Below are 18,911 nucleotides of genomic sequence, written 5' to 3'. Positions count from 1 at the left end.
CACAACTGCCCCTGTGACTATTTTTTTTTATTTTTAGTGGGGTGGGACTAAGTCCCTTGTACTGTGGCCACTTCTGGCTTATTGTACCAGCCCCAAATGATAGGTGAGGGTGATTGTGGAGCAATTGGTGGAAATCGGCAGGGGTAACTGAAGTACTCGGAGAAAACCCACCCCAGTGCCACTTTGTCCACCACAAATCCCATTTCACCAGACCCGGGATTGAACCTGGGCCGCTGCAGTGGGAAGCCAGCGACTAACCACTTGAGCTATGGCGTGGCCTCCCCCTGTGACTAAATGCCATATCATAAATGCATATGTGGGAAGAGAGGGTAAACCTCCCTGCATTCTTAAGTTTGAAACTATAGAGATGGGAATGGCCAGTATATTGTTCCAGCCACATAATTCTCAGGGGAATTGTCCATCAGATCAGAGGTTGGATTGGCATGAGAGTAATACTGATTACAGTGGCCAAAGGAAAAATCTGCCCCAGCTGGGAAATAAACCCTGATAATCCTTCCCATTATGAATCATTTTATGACTGAGCAACCTGGGGTATCTCTCTATTTCCTTCCCTCTCTCTCCTCTCTCTCACATACATGTACATTAGGGGCAACTGTATTATTTTCCAGAAAATAATCACACAGTAGGTAGCTAGTGAACACAAAGCAAGCACAGAAAATAGTGGTTAATTCCTGATGATTCTGCAATGGAAAACACTGAAGCAGTGGACATGGTCTACTTTTAAATCTTATAGGACAAAACGTTTATAAGGGCTTGATAAAAACCTTAACATTCTGTCTGATTTATTCATAAATTAATTTATTGCAGTTTATTAACTCTCAAGGTTAATTCCTAAATGAACGAGATGAAATTAAATTCTGTACTGTAAATTACTTACTTCAAGGTATTTATTACATCATTCACCTAGATGGATAAGATAGCATAAATGATACCTTGATTGAGATTCAAACTAGATGCCTATGAAAAGTAAGTAAGATGCATAACTACTGAGACCCACTGGACGTGAAAACCATAAAAAAAACTGATACCATTTAGGATTTTAATTTGGAACTTTCCAAATTAAAGGTACATGATTAGTACAATAAGATATGCAAGAAAGCTTTGCAAGTGCTTGCAAATTGGAACACTTATACTTGTACAGTCTCTGTTCTGAATCCACTACTATTGCTATTAATGTTATATTAATATTTTGTCATGTGATTTGTATCTGCAACTGATATCAATGGCTAACACAAATCTGTCCTTATGGACAGCCCAGACATATAATTTTGTACCCATTGATTAGTCTCTCCTCTATTTACAACTTACAGGAATACATTATTCTTTCCAGATCTGGAAATGATAATTAACACAGACAAATAAAGTCAGTCATTTTACACAGCGATAAGTACAACAACAAAGTCTATTCACACAACAGGATGTGCAGCTGTGAGTGACTGACCTACAATGCTCTGTTTAGCCTCCGACTCTTCGTCCGAGACAGCCTCGACGTCAATGATGGGGCTCTCACTTCTGGGCCCCGTTGCCACTTCGCCTGAACCAACATTCAAGCGTGAAGAAGAATTGTAGAAAAAAGAATACCAAGTACAAAAAATGCAGAAAACCATATGCAAAGCAAAAATACAATCTCACCCATATTTCCTGGTTAAAATGCATATAGTTGACAAGTCTCTCAGAATCCAAATCTGAACAGATATTCTTTATATAGATATTACAGGCCCCTAGTTCTTTCTGCACTAAAAGCATGTTGAAGTTAAATCATTAAGAAGTATAACAACTTTCTGACAGTTCATGTTAATTTCCAAAATACTGGAATTTAGGCTCTAAAGTAAATTACCACACTCTTATTTGACATATTTATCACTAAATAATAAATAGTTGAGCCAGACTTCTTTCATACATGGTATGCCAAGATGGATATCTGACTTAAACATCTAACTTAAAGTAAATGTAACTTATCTACAAATGGACAACTGAAGTCCATAGGTTTTTAAAGGAAAAAGTACTATAGCTGTTCAGCAAAACAATTTTTTTTCCCAAGGATATTTGCCTGATCTGGAGAATTCTAATTTTTCTGTTTTTCTTTTGTGGTTTCTCACTACATCATGGATTTTTATCAAGATAAATTTCGTTCTATTTGTTGTGGATAAAAGCAATAATTTGTAATACTCTGATCTTGAAAGGCTGTAAATCACCGAAATCTGAATTATATAATTCATTATTCTACTCCAAAACTTGAGAAGTTTTCTGTTAAGAGCAAGCACAACAACGCTTGTACACAGACTGCAGAGAAGCAAATGTGAGAAATGAAGAATTAAGTTGTTTTAGAACCATCTAATCATTCTGGTGTGAAAATAAAAATATAATTTATATTTCATATTATATCTGAACATTTCTGTTAAGATTTGGAAACTTCAAGAAGCATAGAGACAGCATGCTCTAATAATACTTCAAAATATATTTACAAGCCTTTAAGAGAGATAATTAAAGATACTGTGTCCAAATGAACTCAATTAAAAGATGAATACATAAATGGTAAACTATAATCATATTTAGTATATATAAAATGCGAACCTAAACTAATATTCTAAATTAAATGCATTAACATGTCACTAATTAATGTTATCAAAACATTAGAAAACATTGCATTTTCATTTATAAAAGATTCGTTGTGTTGCTAACATGATGACTTGCTTGACTTATAGCTAGAATTTCTTAAATATTTAAATCTGCATACAATATGCAATTGAAATACAAAAAAAATCTTCTGAAAATGACTTATATCCATCTAACAAGCTCTGATGGGTGCAATAGTGAAAGTTGAAAACAAGTAAAATCTGCATAATTCCTGTTAGAAATGCAAACAACCAAAACAAGAGATGTAAAAGTACAACTAACAAGCATAAAACACTACCAATAAGAAATCTGATAAATCCCATGTTGCAGCCTGGGATGCACCTGTAAGACAATGCTTCTCTTCCGAAGCTGTTTCCGTGCCCATAAGTTAAACTACTATGTAAATAAATAAATACAAGGTAACTTACTACTTTTTTAAAAAAAACAGGCTATTTCTTTACAATTTATTGAACAGAGAAATGATCAATCCTGTTTCTGGTATCCATCCTCAGAGAAATGGTTTGAAAAGTCATATGGCAAAAAGAGGCCTATCAAGAAACTTAATATATAAAATTTAACACACACACACACACATTATCACATATGAGTTATAATTGCTTCTGCTCAGTTACAGCTTGTCTGCTTAACAGACTGCTCCCACAAAGAAAATAAAAAGACAATTTTTTATAAAATGGTTAACCATTATGTTGTTTTCAACATCCTGCCATCTAAAGACAATAACTGTATTACAAGTTGTAATAAATGTATGCTATGGCATATTAGATATCTGCCCATACAGGTGACTATTGCTACTTCCATGGCTGTGAAATATGACTAGATGAATGCAGAAATAATTCATGTCAAGGGCAGCAGATTTAATTTACCTACATAGTTGAGATATTAATCTTGAAAGCTAAGACACATTTTTTTTAGCATTCTGAATAAACAAAATCAATTAACATGCAAGTGATTAGGCAGAAATGTGAAATGTGAAAGACCATATCAGGCACTGGTAATTCCTCCAGTATGACTAGCAGTGCACCACCAGATTGCTGAAACTGGAGCAATGTGACACAAACAACTTTCGTCATCTTCATCGAATTGTCTGTCTAATAAGGATTAACCTTACTGTTTTAGAGACTGTAATGCCCTTTAGTCTGGTAGACCATTAGCAAAGTTTTGGAAGAACAAGCTGTCCCCACCTTCAGGACAGAGTATGCCTAGTGTGGGGGAAAAATGTGGCATAGAATAGAGGGAACTCCAACCCAAGACGAACAGTAACAATGGTATCTGCCTATGGAGGTGAAGGAAACTTCTCATTTCCCCCTGGAAGAAAACATAAGGAGCATTCTTCACAGAATTTCTTGTGATCTGGTTCCCAACCAGGCTGTTAAGCTATGGAAACAATGCTCCTGTTAGGGCCTCCTTCCTCTTTCCTCCACCTACACCCCCAACTTAACCACTTTATCCTCTGAATAAGTCCCTGATAGTGTTTTTTCTTTCTCCCATTTACTCTGCCCTTCAAAATGGCCATCAGTCCCTTGCTCTGTTTCTCCTGACTTCTCTCTACCTCCAATTCATTCACCCAGCCATTATTTCTCCAAATTATGCTGCAATCAGAAAACAGACCATTAAAGGCCCAAACATTCTTCATTTTATTCTCTGCATTCCTATTGGTTCACTCAGGGTCCCAGTCGTCGTCTGCCCTCTCCCCACATGCATACCATTTCTTCACTGCATGGCTTACTCTTCTGAAATGTTGGCAATAATTTATCAAACTATAAAGCATCAGATTCCAGAAGATGGTAGCTGTCACAGTCACACCCATAGTCACTGCCATGAGAACCTCAACACTCACAATGGCTCCAATGTTTTGTTTCGCACTGTATACTTTATAAATCACTGCACTTCTTGCCTTTGTATGCACCAAGACAGTGAGGAGGGTACAAAAACAAAAACAAACTCCATAGCCTTAGTCTGCAAGTGAACTATACCAACCGAGAGACCGCCGCTTGTCGGCAAAGTTGACAGCCATCACTAAAACTAGAGCAGTATTCTTCAACTCTCTTTTGCCCCTGGCACACAAACGGCAGCACACCACAAAATTTTGCTTCATGAAAACGGGATATGAACCTATACCTGGCCATAAATATGTATCTACATGCAAAGCCCTCAGAATTACTGGGTCTTTTTACTTTTTCCATCGTTCAGAATTCTAAGAAATAGAAAATATTACGTTTCAGAAACTGGATCTGTTTCCTTCTTCGGGTGAGGAAGGAAGACACCTACTCAGTTGGGCCCCTTAGAAAGAGCTAATCTCAATCAGTGAGATTTCCAGACAATGAAATAGGTCCAAAAACACAGTAAATCTGTGTTATCCACCATTGTCAGGACCCTTCAGAATCTATAAGAAGCCCTGTACAAAATATGTTGAATAAAATTGTCAATGATGAATCTGCATGGGGGAGGAGGTTTGTTTGTTTGTTTGTTTGTTTGTGTGTATGTGTGTGTGTGTCTATATCACACCTAATATCTTGTCTTGTGGTAGCACACTGGATGTGGAACACTGGGCTAGAGGTCACAAAACTGTGCCTTCACACATTCATTAGCATAAGGAGACAGGGAGAACATAGTTCTGGTAGTGTCAGTTTGTGTGGTTGCATTTCCACATGATCTGACTTATAGACCAGGCTTCAACACAGAGACCAAGGGCAGTATACTTCATCCAGCTAGCATACAAGAGTCAGACAAAGAAAATGTAACAAATTTATAATATATATTTGAAGCTAATGAAGAACAATTTCTAGTCCTAAAATATACTACTGTCACATTACTAAGTGTGAAGACAGTTATTATCTCTCAATGACATGACAACCAAAATCATTTTGCAATGCCATATCAGTTCTGAAGTTTTCATGGCAGTGAGCATTATGATTATGGTCATTTGGAATGTGAGTTTGTGTAATTTAAAACACAGGTACCAACGTTTCAGACGAACCTGCTGCCAGTGTCTTCTGTCCTGAAGATGAAGACAGCAGGTTCCACTACCAAACTACAAGGCATCACACCTCAGAAGACCACAATCTTAATTTTGCATCCAATTTTTAATGCTTGTCAAAAATGTCATCACAGTGGTCCTTTACTTTTGCAGTACAGATACAGTGTGCTTCACATTATGGGCATTCCAGTTACTGAAATTTGCCCTTACAGAAATTATAAAACATGACCATAATACTAATGATACTGACAATAAATCCACTCTTGCAGAAACTTGGAATAAATATTATTTTTAAAACAAGATATAAACAACAAGAAACCCAGCCAAAACTATTTTTTAAAGAAATTCAGATTGCATGCACAAGCATCAGTGATGTAACAAGATATGTAACTGGCCACTGGCTAGTATACACATGTGCACCAGTTACACAGGGTATCCTGGTAGCACTGTTACTTCCATCTTATTTTAGATTTGTAATGTATTACCCTAATTTGTGTGCGTTTTTGTGCACCTACCATTATTTCTGATGGATAAAGACCATACTTTTATTAAAATTGTGAACCAAAGAAATTAGTGTAAGGGCACATACCATGGGGTGTCAAAAACTATATGATTCATATATCAAAAGTTCTTGATACAGGCACATTCTGAAGAAATCATTTCTTCCATAACATGGGGGCATGCTGTAATAATTTTTAAACAATGTGAACACCAAACACTGAAGTACAGTGGTCAGCATGCCTCTTTTATCTGGGAAGTCCTATGTTTACACAAATATCTGTTATCCTGGGGAACTAACATTCTCTTGTAAGATTTGAGGCTTTCACGGCAGTGACTATGAAGAAAGCAGTCTTCTGGGATTTGGCACCGTGTATAAGTGGTGTTAACCGACGTTTCGGAGGAACGTATCGCCTCCATCTTCAGGGTAGAAGAAAAAGTATAAGAAATCTGCAAGCGACAAGACCGTGAGAACGGTAAAAGCTTTTACTGTTCTCACGGTCTTGTCGCTTGCAGATTTCTTATACTTTTTCTTCTACCCTGAAGATGGAGGCGATACGTTCCTCCGAAACGTCGGTTAACACCACTTATACACAGTGCCAAATCCCAGAAGACTGCTTTCTTCATTAACATTCTCTTGTCACTTTTGATCCATCCCTCCAGGCAAATGTTAAGGTACTTGTAGTACCTCACAACAGACTACACCTGCTTCCTTTGACATACTTCCCAACATTCATAATCATCCTGGAATTCAATGCTGTATAATCCATACAGCTCATAAAATACAGTTACACAAAGAAACAATCATCAGTTCCAATTTTTATATTCCAAAATATTTCTTACAAAATAGTCTGTGACAATTTATAACTTGTACCAGTCCTCAAATTCATAACACACGTCTTATGTCCAAATGTATGTGCATTTCATGTAAGGAACTACTGCAATGTAGACTTACTTGGCCCAGTTATCATTTTAATGGAAGGATGCAATCTCTCTCCCAACTCTGTCAGTCAACAAAAGGATGCAATATCCATTACTACATATAATTCCAAGCCAGACTTCAAGGATACATACAAGATGCAAACATCAGAAATTATGTTATTTCAAACATGCATTACTAAAAAAAATTGTTTTCTTATTTTTGGATGGGCATATAATAAAAGCAGGAAAAGTTAGAATTACTCTTAAATTTACTGTAATTAACTATTTTCGCCTTCCGTTCCACGATAAACTGTGGTTGAAATAATAAATGCAGAATTTTTAAACAATACAAGTATAGAAACCAACGAATTAAACAAATTAATAAGAAGACACGAAGAACAATTTTAATTAAAATTTCCTTACAGATGATATCTTGAAATGAAATTAATAAATTTAAAGGGGAACAGAAGAAAACAAGGATCACTATGAGAGCATTGCAGAATTCATTCTCAGGCAACAAACAGTTACACTCACCTCATTTGGCATGCCCATCAATGCACAGTTGGTACTAGAATACTTATTTGCATGTTAGATTATTAGACTAATAAACTCCTGAACACTGCAGAGTTGTTAATCATACATCAGGCATTAGCAGTACAAGTTCATTCATGTAGTACGAGGGTAAGTCAGTAAGTAAGTTACAAATGGATATATAACTTAAGAGTACTGATTTGAAAAATGCTTTTATTTCTCAACATAATCTTCCTGTACATTGAGACACTTGTCCCATCGTTTCACAAGCCCCTGAAAACCAGCAGCATAAAATTCTTTGGGCTGCTGTTGGAACCAGGTGGTAACTTCCCTAGCTACAGCTTCATTGTTGGGAAAATGTTCAGCTGAAAGATGATGTTTAAGAGGGCCGAACAAACGGAAGTCGCTTGGAGCAAGACTCATCACCTGTGACAATTCGGGCTAGCATATCATGTTCTTTATCATGGTAGTGATGCTGTAATGCCAGACACATTCTTTGCATTTTGTGCTGTGGGGTCAGCATGCGTGGCACCCATCGTGCACAAACTTTGTGAAAACCTAACCTGTCATGCAACTTCCATTTGTGCGGCCCTCTTAAACATCATCTTTTGGCTGAACATTTTCCCGACAATGAAGCTGTAGAAAGGGAAGTCACTGCCTGGTTCTGACAGCAGCCCAAAGAATTTTATGCTGCTGGTTTTCAGGGGCTTGTGAAACGATGGGACAAGTGCCTTAGTGTACAGGGAGATTATGTTGAGAAATAAAAGCATTTTTCAAATCAGTACTCTTATTTGTTTAAGTTCTATATCCATTTGTAACTTACTTATTGACTTACCTATGTACTATAATTACATTTAAAAAACAAATGGACAGAATTACATCATCTTCAGTGTCAAATCAACCAATAAGCCTATGATCATGATATAGAGTTTATTCCAAAGCAAACAGATAATACAGGATGACTGATTCTAAAAGTCTGCAACTTATTTTACTGTACATCAATAAGACACACTATTGGGATGACAAACTACCAACACTGTTGACAATGTCTACCTTGAAGGAAGTTGCTATGTTGCATCTGCAGTGAGTAAAATGCTGTTCTGTATGGACATGTTCAAAGTAATGCTTGTATTACTGAATGACTGATATTACAGAACAAAGTGAGAAAATTAATTTGAGTGTGAAACTTGGAAAGACAGTCACAGAAACCTGCAAAAATCCTTAAATCTGCACTTTGAAAAGAACCTCTCACCTGTATTGGGCAATTTAAGTGGTTAAAAAGGACCCTGAAAACAATTCACATCCCAGATGTTTATCACACATAACACAATGACAAGACCTTTGGTGACATGGAATCAGTTTTTATTTCTACGATTCGAAACATCTAAAGATGGAAGTTTGATGGGAGAGCTCAAAAAATAGAAGTTGGGGTCACAGATATTTCAACACAATATCCTGGGTACTCTCAAAGTTATTTGAAAGGAATTCTTTATCATAAAACATTCCATTAGCTTCCCACTGATCTGAATTTAACACCCGCTGACTTTCCTTACTCCAAAAATTGAAAGCACCCAAACTGGAAAGACTTGAGAAAGTGCCAGATATCATCTGAGCATGGCATCAGAAACTAAGTTTATCCATATGTGCTCCAATAGCTGAAAGACTGCTGGAATAATTATTGTGTTCAAGCAGTATGAGATTACTCTGAAGGGGATAAATTGTATTCACAAATATGATCTTCTGCTTGTACATACAAAAGAAATTATTAGTCATGGAATATTATGCTCCACTAGCATAAGAAAAGTATTTAGAAAAAAAAAAAAGAAAGAAAAATCTATGACTAAAGATTTAATGTTTTTGAAGACAATAAAAAGAAAATATGATAGGCAGTAAGAGAAAGAAAACTTACCTTGTTTTCAACTTTCACCCATCAATGCTGCTGACTGAGCTTTACTCTGTTACATTAATGGTTATTTGAAAATAAACAGCTTCATATTTTGAAAGTGCTATATCTTGGTGACAAATATTAAAAGTTTTCAGTTGAATTCTCCAAGTTTTGCTTTCAGTGAAACTTGTAATTCTGCATTTATTGTAATTAGTGAAATATTTATAAAAAAATAATAATATTATTTATCAGCATCTTAATGAATGATGTAAGAAACTAACAGTTCCTTTTCATCATATGAATAAATGATTCAGAATGCCTGTGAACAATTAGTATTAATGTAGCTATTGATATGACAAAAAGTACTGTGGCATGCCGCCAGGAACATTGGACAGTAGAACGTCCATTTCTGGTCAATGGCTAGCAACTCCAAGGAAGAAACATAAACAGACCATTGCCTAGGGAAGTGCTTAAGCAACAGAGACCGAATTCTTGAGGTCCCACAGCAAGGAATGTGCAATGAGAGGGGGTCCATTGCTAGGCAATGCATGGATCTGACAACAATACAGCAATTTGTTTTCTGTGGGTGGTCCATGCCAAGCCTATATAGGGAGCAGTGAACCCAGAATAGTTAGGATCCAACGAGCGGTGTGGGAAGAACCAAGAGTGAAGGCTCCACTGAGAATAGCAGTGCAAGATTAGAGCCATTGAAGAGGGAACGTGAAAGGCATTGCTGAGAGTGCTTATATTCTTGAGTGTAAACATATAATTGTCTGAAAACCACATGTACACCAGAAAAATGTATAAAAATAATCAGTTTGGAAAAAATGTCTGCATAGACTTTTTATTAAGTATCCTCGATACGTCAAATGGGAGATGCATGAGTACAGCTCATGGATTGAAGCAACGCAATTTCAAAAGCTGGCAAGACCTTTATTGTGACAAAAATGACACATAACAGGATTTTATTTCAGAGGATGCAATGGATTCTGATGCTAATATGTATCTATCTAAAAGCCAGGATAAATCAGGGCATGAAGTCAAATCATCTTCCATGCTCTGAAAAACAGAGATCATATTTTATGTTATGGAAGCCTATAGATATCACTGACTTCCAGTTTCTATAGGTGGACTTGTAGAAATACCTGTTAGTTATTTAGTTATTTAGAGAGGGTGGGTTTCCCCATGCACCGTGACCAGTTTGATCTATTGTGCTTCCCTCTATGATATTCTACCAGTCTCTTTACCCTACCGATAAATGGTGCGTACCATCAGTCCCGCCGAGCAAGCGAGTTCGGCCACTTGCTTAGCGGTGTCTATAATGCTTCCCCCATCTATCAGAGGCCTTAGAGGCTATTGTTGGGCGGGAAACGTCCTGGAATTTGGCTCAGTGATCCCCTTTGGGGATATGAGGTTCTTTTACGTGCCGTAAAGTTACGACACAGGACACACAGCTTAAAGTCCCTCCCGGAGGACTTGTTCCCTGAATTTTTCTGCCCTTTTTGACGACCTCCGCCAGGTATTTGAACCCGCGTACCACGAGTCATGAGGTGGGAACGTTACCTCTAGACTGCGGAGGCCGCTTTAGAAATACCTGACAATGACACTGAGAGTCATGATAAATGCTTTGTATAAGAATCATCTACTCATTAATTATATTTAGAAACTATGACCTCCAATATCACCAGTATGGCATACACTTCATACATCATTTCTTCATAATGAGCAAAGGCAGGCAGCAACCACAGCTATGAGCAGATAACAAGTATGTAGATCAGGGCATTGACAAAGCAGAATTGTGGCAGTGAGAGCAGCTGTACTAAAACGACCAACAGAGTAGATTTTCTTTTGTACCCTGTTCATCTGAAGATTAAAATAAAACCAATTTCTGATTGGTGGTGGTTTCAGTAAACTGGGATGATGGTAAAGGTTCTAAAGGTTTAAGCACTTGTCACACCACAGTCAAAAGGTTTTCAAATTAATTTTTAAAAACTGCATACTTCTGAAAGACCCATTATGAAACAAAATATCTGCACCCTGCATTAAGTGATGCTACTGCCCTCCATACTCCACAAGTTTGCGTGGCCACTGAATTAGTACTGTTGATAACAAAAAATGAATATATAAAGATTGAATAGCCTCAGCAGCATCATGTTCATACCAAATTTCTTGAATATCCATCAACAATTTATAAAATGTTAAGTGGGTACCCAAGACACGTGGACATTACAACATAAGCCTAATTTTCCTTATAAATGAAGCAGCCCCAAGATAGACAATGAGAATAATGACAGAATTAAAGCGTAATGTTCTGGTAGGGTTAAATATGCTTCAACTTCAACAGCTATTCACAAATGTGAAATTTAATATATATAACTGATACGATCCTCTGTTGAACGTAGAACAACATTCAGACTACACTCCATTCCAATTCTAGACTGAACATAATGTTTTTTAAACTGAAACAACACAAAATGGATCTGACAAGGTGTTGCATGTCAAACTAAGGAGCCACAGTTGTTTATAAAGTCACAAGCAGCAGAATAAAGGATCACTGTGAGACAAAAGTATCAAAAGTAAATGTTAAAAATGTGCAAAACTTGGAAAATTCTAGCATAATTTTTCATATTTGTCAATAGTGCCTTGTATGAAAGATATGCACAAAGCTCTAGTTTTGATTAAAAAAATGGAACAAGATTATAAACCTAACTCACAAAGTGCAAAATCCATTCTTCTGACTGGAGAATTTCTCATCACATCACGGCCCTCAGAAATTCCACTGTCATATGAACTTTCAACGCCAGACATGGGTGAATTAAGTGGTAGGGACATGCTGCGGTCGAAGCTAAGTAGAACAAACAAAAGAGTCGTTTACACAACAATACATTTTACGTTTTCAATGTAAAGGAACTGAAGAATGTTTTGTTCACACACTGACCTGAAAAACAAGATGACCGTCCAAACATTCTCTGTAGTGGTAGATAATTGAGAAGTATGAATATGGGGTAGAATTAAAAATTATATAGGCAATGTATCCTCCATCCGAAACATAAAGATTAAAATATATTAAACTATAATTTTGCCCTCTGTTTCATATGGGTGTGAAACTTTGCCTCTCATATTAAGAAAAGAACACATTTTGAGTGTGTCTGAAAATAAGAGTACTCAGGGGAGTATATAGACCTAACACAGAAGTAACAGAATCCTGGAGAAAATTGTAAGGCGAGGGGCTCCATAATCTGTCTTGTTTACTATATATTATGAGGGCTATTTGGAAAGTAACCTCTGGTGAGCTGCTAAAAAAACATGCAATGGAAAAAAATATCTTATTATATACAAAAAATACATATATACTTAAGCTACTTCTCAACGTAGTCACTGCTGGAATTGCACCTGTCATACTGGGGAATAAGTTTTGCATGCCTGTGTCAAAGAAGTCCAATGCCTGTGAGCTCAACCACATGTTGACACTTTCCAACAAGTGCTGTGATCACAACCAGTTCTTCAGGTACGTAAACAGGTGGTAGTCATTTAGCGCGAGATCAGGGCTGTAAGGAGAGTGGTCAAACAACTCCTAGTTGAAATGCTCCAACAGTGCTTGAGTGTGAGCAGCTGTATGTGGACATGCATTGTCATGGAGAAGCACTACACCAGATGTCAACATTCCACACCTTCTGTTCTGAATGGGCCTATGCAGTTATTAAGTGTTTAGCAATAAACTTCTGACATTACTGTGGTCCATTGTTGCATGAATTCCTCCATCAGCACTCCTTTCCAGTCCCAGAAAACAACTGTCATCAGCTTTCTGGCAGACAGCGTTTGTTTGAACTTTTTCAGCTTGTTTGGTGAATGTGTGTGCATTCACTGCTTTGACTGCCCTTTGGTTTCATCACTCACAAATGGAACCCAGGTTTCATTACCTGTTACGTGTACAATGTGAATGAGAAATTCATTGCCATCCTTGTGGTATCTCACTCAAAAGGTCAAAGTTAAAGCCATTCTCTGCATTTTGTGCATGTCCATGAGCATTTTCTGAACCCATCTTGTGCAAAAAACTTGTGATAGCCTAGCCTAACTTGATATTCTTGTAGAGAAGTAAGTGTAATTTGTAGAAATTCAGATGAAAGTTTTGAAATTGTGAAGTGCCATCTTTCACAAATTTTTTGATCAACACCCTCGAAGAAATCATCACTCATTATAAATGGCCAATCACTTCACTTTTCATTGTAAACATTCGTTCACCCATCTTTGAACATTCTACACCAATGACTTCACTCATTACATTTTGGCCATAAACCACGATCAATTTCCACAGCACTCATGTTTTTAGTGTGAAGAAAGCAAATAACTGCCGATTTCCACAGCTGGTGGGATTATCAATTGCAGGACAGATGATGGATCAAGTCCAAAACAAGCCAAAAGAAGTACAGTATACACCATCGTCAGAATCCTTTCTAGGAACTTATTCCCACCCCACTAGCAATAAAAAAAGAAAGTAAGTGAGAAGCATGGTGAATGACAAAAACGAACCGTGATAGTTTGGGGGTTTCCCTTCCACTTCCCAACTTGTTTGCTCGAGATCTTAATGATGGCAGGCTGTCTGAGGACTGTACAGAACCAAGATGTATCCCACTGTCCACTGATGGCCGCTTGGTCAGACGCTGATGCTGAGGCTGATGCTGCTGCAGCTGAGGTACTGATGTACTGCTACTGTTCTGCAGCCGCACTGTCACATTATTTGAATCCATCACCCCTGCATTCAAACATTATATTATCCATTAAACCAAGCCTGTCCAGTACTTCGCTCACAAAAATAATGATTTCCATGGAAGATATTTTAACATGCAGCAGATGTTACCCTTGTACAGAACCTGCAACAAATTTCAAAGCAAAGTTCGTACTGTGTAAGATTTGAGGCTTTCACGGCGGTGACTATGAAGAAAGCAGTCTTCTGGGATTTGGCACCGTGTCTATGTGGTGTTAACCGACGTTTCAGAGGAACGTATCGCCCCCATCTTCAGGGTTGAAGAAGTATAGGTAAATCTGCAAGTGACAACACCGTGAGACACGGTCAGACCGTGTCTCACGGTGTTGTCGCTTGCAGATTTACCTATACTTCTTCAACCCTGAAGATGGGGGCGATACGTTCCTCTGAAACGTCGGTTAACACCACATATACACGGTGCCAAATCCCAGAAGACTGCTTTCTTCAAAGTTTGTACTACTTAATACAAGTCATTATTATCAATTCACTGTTTACACTGTATTCAAAGGTACTTGCTAAGTGCAACCAATTTTGCAATTAACAAATGATCATAATGTGCACTATTTTTCAGCTATTTATGACCCATCTTCAGGGGAGTCCACATAATTATAAAAGGAAGCCTACATCAGTAATGTATTTATGCTCATTTACTCATTAGAGGATTGGTTCCATTAAATGGGACCTCTGAATTAAAGTAACTACAAATTACCATGAGCACTGGTTGATTTGAAGAATGCTGTCTTCTGAGATGCGATGTCTTGCTTGCTGCCAGCTTCTGCCATGTTGCTTGCTAGGCTTAATACTTGACTTTGAAGGGAGAGGTACTACATTCCTCCAAAATACTGGTAAACTTCTAACAAACTATATGCTTTCAGACCCCAGAAGACAGCATTGTTCACAGCCACTGCCATGGAAACCTCAAATACACACAAACCCTGCCTGTCTTATGTTTTCTGTCTAGGAACTGTGAAACAAAAATTTCTGCTCCTAAAAAGTGTCTCACTCAGACTGACTGCACCCTTCCATTCTACTTGTTCGCAGGTTCTGACCTATGATACAGGACATCATTGACAGATAAGCCCTTCAGTGAATTCTTGAGCATGGTTGTAACTAAGTTTCCATAAACAGGGTGTGACGTTATATTCTGTTTAAGCATCAAACTTGCATGTTTCTGTATTAGGTATGTGTATTATTAAGTCATTGTTGTCAGTCACTATATATACCTGTGAAAGTGGTTCAAGGATCCAAAAAAGGCTGGACAAGTTCTTTTAGTTTTTATGCACCAACCTACAGAACAGCTAAATTACAAAATTATTAACAGAGCTCATGGAATTTTCACAGAAACAAAACAATTTATAAAAAAACTCATAGCAGAGAAGCATAATGGAAGATTGCATTGAGAAGTCAACACAATTCCATGGCCATATTTAGCAGTGCAATATCACCATGCTTGCTTGGCCGGCCGGACTGTGCATACACTGTTAGAGTAGCACAACAAACAGGAAATAAAGGTCAATATGGATCATGATGAAATATGGGCTGAAGATATGAACTGGATTGAATTTATTATGGATATAATTTAATGCCAACTGCCACATCTGAAACTTCTAACAAGTTCCAGAAGAGAATGGAATCCACTGTGTTTTCTAGCAGCATCATGTGTTCAACACGGCACGTACAATAAGTAGCCACCCCACACAAACCTTGTATTGAACTAACAGGACTGGACAAGGAACTGTGGTTGCTCCCAGCATTGCTTGCTTCACCTGACTGTGGAATGTTCACATGCAGCTCCAGACTCACAACTTTGTACTTCTGTGACTCATTTCTGTAAACAAGAATAGAAAGATTTCAAATTTTCAAACTGTTCTTTGTGATCTTGCATATCTCACTAACTTTCATGTTCAGATTTTGCATGTACAAACGACTGCTGGAAACTATTAAAATTACAGATGCCAGAAATACTTATTTCTTTTATTTTCAAATGCCCTGTCATTCGAAGTTGAACACAAGACAGAAGTATAAATATATACAGTAGGTGCCAAAAATGCAGTACTGAAACTTGCGCATCTCAAACATACATGTGCATTTGTCAACGGGGCATAGCTCCAGCCGCACGTGTTCCCAGCAGTGAAAAGGAAGTGGTGTTGTGCAGTTGTTGGAAATGAGTCTCTCAATGGAGGAAAAAGTATTCATACTTGAGTATTATTTCCGCTCCCATGGAAGCTGTCGTCAGACAACTCGCTTCTTGGTTTTGAGCGGTCAGATGTTATTGTCCAGAAACTACTACATAGTACATGTGTGACGATATGGTGTGCTGTTTCAGCACATGGTATATTAGGCCCCTATTTCATTGAGGATGAGGAAGGCAATGCCCTTACCTTCATCCAAGAACGCTACAGGGACATGGTGATTGGACCATTTCTTCAGGATTTGAAAAGGTTCTGTCATGCAAGGGGCCTTCACATGAATAGACAGTGGTAGCAGCAGGACGTCTTTTCATTTCAGTACTGTATATTTTGGCGCATACTGCACTTGTCCTAACCAAAAATATTTTACATTTTGAACTCCAAAAATAAATGTATCTTTCTTCCTCTCCAACTGCTTAATGATGAATAATGCTACTATATAAATACTCATACATTACAAAGATTGGCACTAAAATTACAATTTCGCGAACAGCAAGTTGGCTATAAAGTTTTATAAGTTGACTAATCGAGAATATGAGAGTTGAGAGAAAAATTCCACAAATTACTATATTTTCCCAACTACAAAGCAAGATTCCTATTTTTACATTCATTTAAAATATAAGAGGTTATTTTATACTTCCAAATGAAGATAAATGTGTAAAGAACATAATGAACGTGATTCAACCATTTCCATGAAACATCTAGCAAATGTATGGACAAAAATTAAATAGGTCATTACGAAGAGAGAGTAGTAGTTATGTAATGCTGTACCTGAGAATTCCATTCGGACAAGTAATAAAATACTTATATTTAAGACCTTCCACAACAGAGGGTCCTGTTTTATACCTGTATCTAGAGAAACATAGCAAGACCTCACCCTCTACTCAACCTCCCAGTCAAAAGCTCACAAACACAATTTTGTAGCAGAGCACTTCACCTCCTGCCCCTACAAGTATTCCCTCCTACCCACATATATGCCTCACTACAGAGTTCCACTAACCTTGTAACAGCACCTGGCCGGAGGAAAACGCCATCATGTGAATGTGCTGCAGATGCAACAGAAGCCAAAGATACAACTGAACCAGCTGGAGATAAAGTTGACATATCTGGAGATGAAGATGGACCAAGCAACATTATATTGTCTGTACCTAGGAATGCTGGAGAGGCAGATGACACCTTTGTCCTTACAGAAGTGGATGTTGGAGACCCCAGTGACCTACAGTTTGCTGATGAATTTGTGGAGGAACCTGGAACAAGAATATGCGCTTAACAGCAATACAACAGAAAGTACCACATTTGTAGGAAGTCTCTACCGTATTTAATCAATTTCAAGTACACTCTTCCTCGTGCGATGAGCACCATACAAGGTGGCTCAGCATTAACATTTGTCTGAATACTATTTGGAAATTACCTCATTCTATACAAATATTATGTTTCTGAACATTATCCACTGTCCTGTTTTTATGTAAAACACAATGTCTTGGACACTGGATTCTGTCTCTGATTTCCGATAAATCCGACTCAGTTTGGCCAAATTGACAGAGCTGATCCCTGTCTCTGGACACCTGCATGAACACAAGATTGGGTATACAAACCAAGCACAGCATAAACATCTATGAGTGTCACAACAAAATATTAAAACATTACAAAAATCCACACATATGAGGCCTAGCACCAGAGTACTATCAGGATAGAAGTCATCACTGGAGAGATAAATTCCCTGTATTGTATCAATATAAAAACACAAATTTTCCCATTTAATCTACACTGGATGGATTTGTAATTGTTTTACTTCTTCTGTGATAACAGAAGTATGGATGGGAGAGATGTCCGAGCTGGGCTGACTGACTGAATGGTCTATCAGAGACATGTGAGAGGATTCTTTGTATTTCCTGCATATGGTGTTCGGTTCGATCTGCAAAACCTTTGCTTCTTTCAAGCAGAACTTGTTGTAAGGTTACATTTGAGCTCCATAATGCATACTTCTAAAGGTCTGCTTGTTTCACTAGTGTAACATCTGCCACAATCACACAGGATATTGTACACACACTGCTTCGTCTGCTGGGCATCTCTAACCAATCCAGTTTTTGACAATGTCCCATGGAGCACATGTTTTGTTTTGAAATATTTTTGAAAATGGTCCTGACATTAAAACAATTTATAATGGGTCTGAATTTGTTGGAGATACCCTTAACATATGGGATAATGACAGTGCCCTGGTATACTGTATCTGAGGAAAGGCAGTTACTTCTTGATAGTTTTGTTACGGAGTCAGTGAATTGTTGCGGGTATTCATGAAGCACCAGATCGTGTCTTACGTTCTTCATTTCGTTGCTGAAATCCTTCTGGTCCTGACATATGACTTTAGATCGACGGATCAAACTGTGAATGACTTGCCTTTTTACGCGATGTGGATGGTTGGACTTGAAGTGCAGATAACAACCAGTATGAACAGGTTTTCGGTACACTTTCATGACCAATTCTGGA

At 37.7% G+C, this 18,911-nt stretch overlaps 1 protein-coding gene across 12 annotated transcripts in view; it reads right to left on the bottom strand.

The window, feature by feature from the left end:
- Positions 1 to 18,911, bottom strand: part of LOC111868918 (calmodulin-binding transcription activator 2) — a 444,850-nt gene that overhangs the window by 43,916 nt on the left and 382,023 nt on the right. For 11 of the 12 annotated variants that reach the window (XM_023860018.2, XM_023860017.2, XM_023860021.2 and 8 more), the window contains 5 exons: positions 17,425 to 17,671; positions 15,939 to 16,063; positions 14,001 to 14,223; positions 12,185 to 12,315; positions 1,463 to 1,555 (listed from right to left, as the gene is read on the bottom strand). In XM_023860018.2, the coding sequence (XP_023715786.1) occupies positions 1,463 to 1,555; positions 12,185 to 12,315; positions 14,001 to 14,223; positions 15,939 to 16,063; positions 17,425 to 17,671 (819 nt within the window). The remainder of the gene's footprint in view (positions 1 to 1,462; positions 1,556 to 12,184; positions 12,316 to 14,000; positions 14,224 to 15,938; positions 16,064 to 17,424; positions 17,672 to 18,911) is intronic. The other variant, XM_023860020.2, reaches the window with a different exon arrangement.

This window comes from Cryptotermes secundus, unplaced genomic scaffold, assembly GCF_002891405.2.
Source record: "Cryptotermes secundus unplaced genomic scaffold, Csec_1.0 scaffold753, whole genome shotgun sequence".
NCBI lineage: Eukaryota > Metazoa > Arthropoda > Insecta > Blattodea > Kalotermitidae > Cryptotermes > Cryptotermes secundus.
The sequence above is the reverse complement of the archived record's forward strand: the minus strand, read 5'-3'. Positions and strand labels throughout refer to the sequence as shown.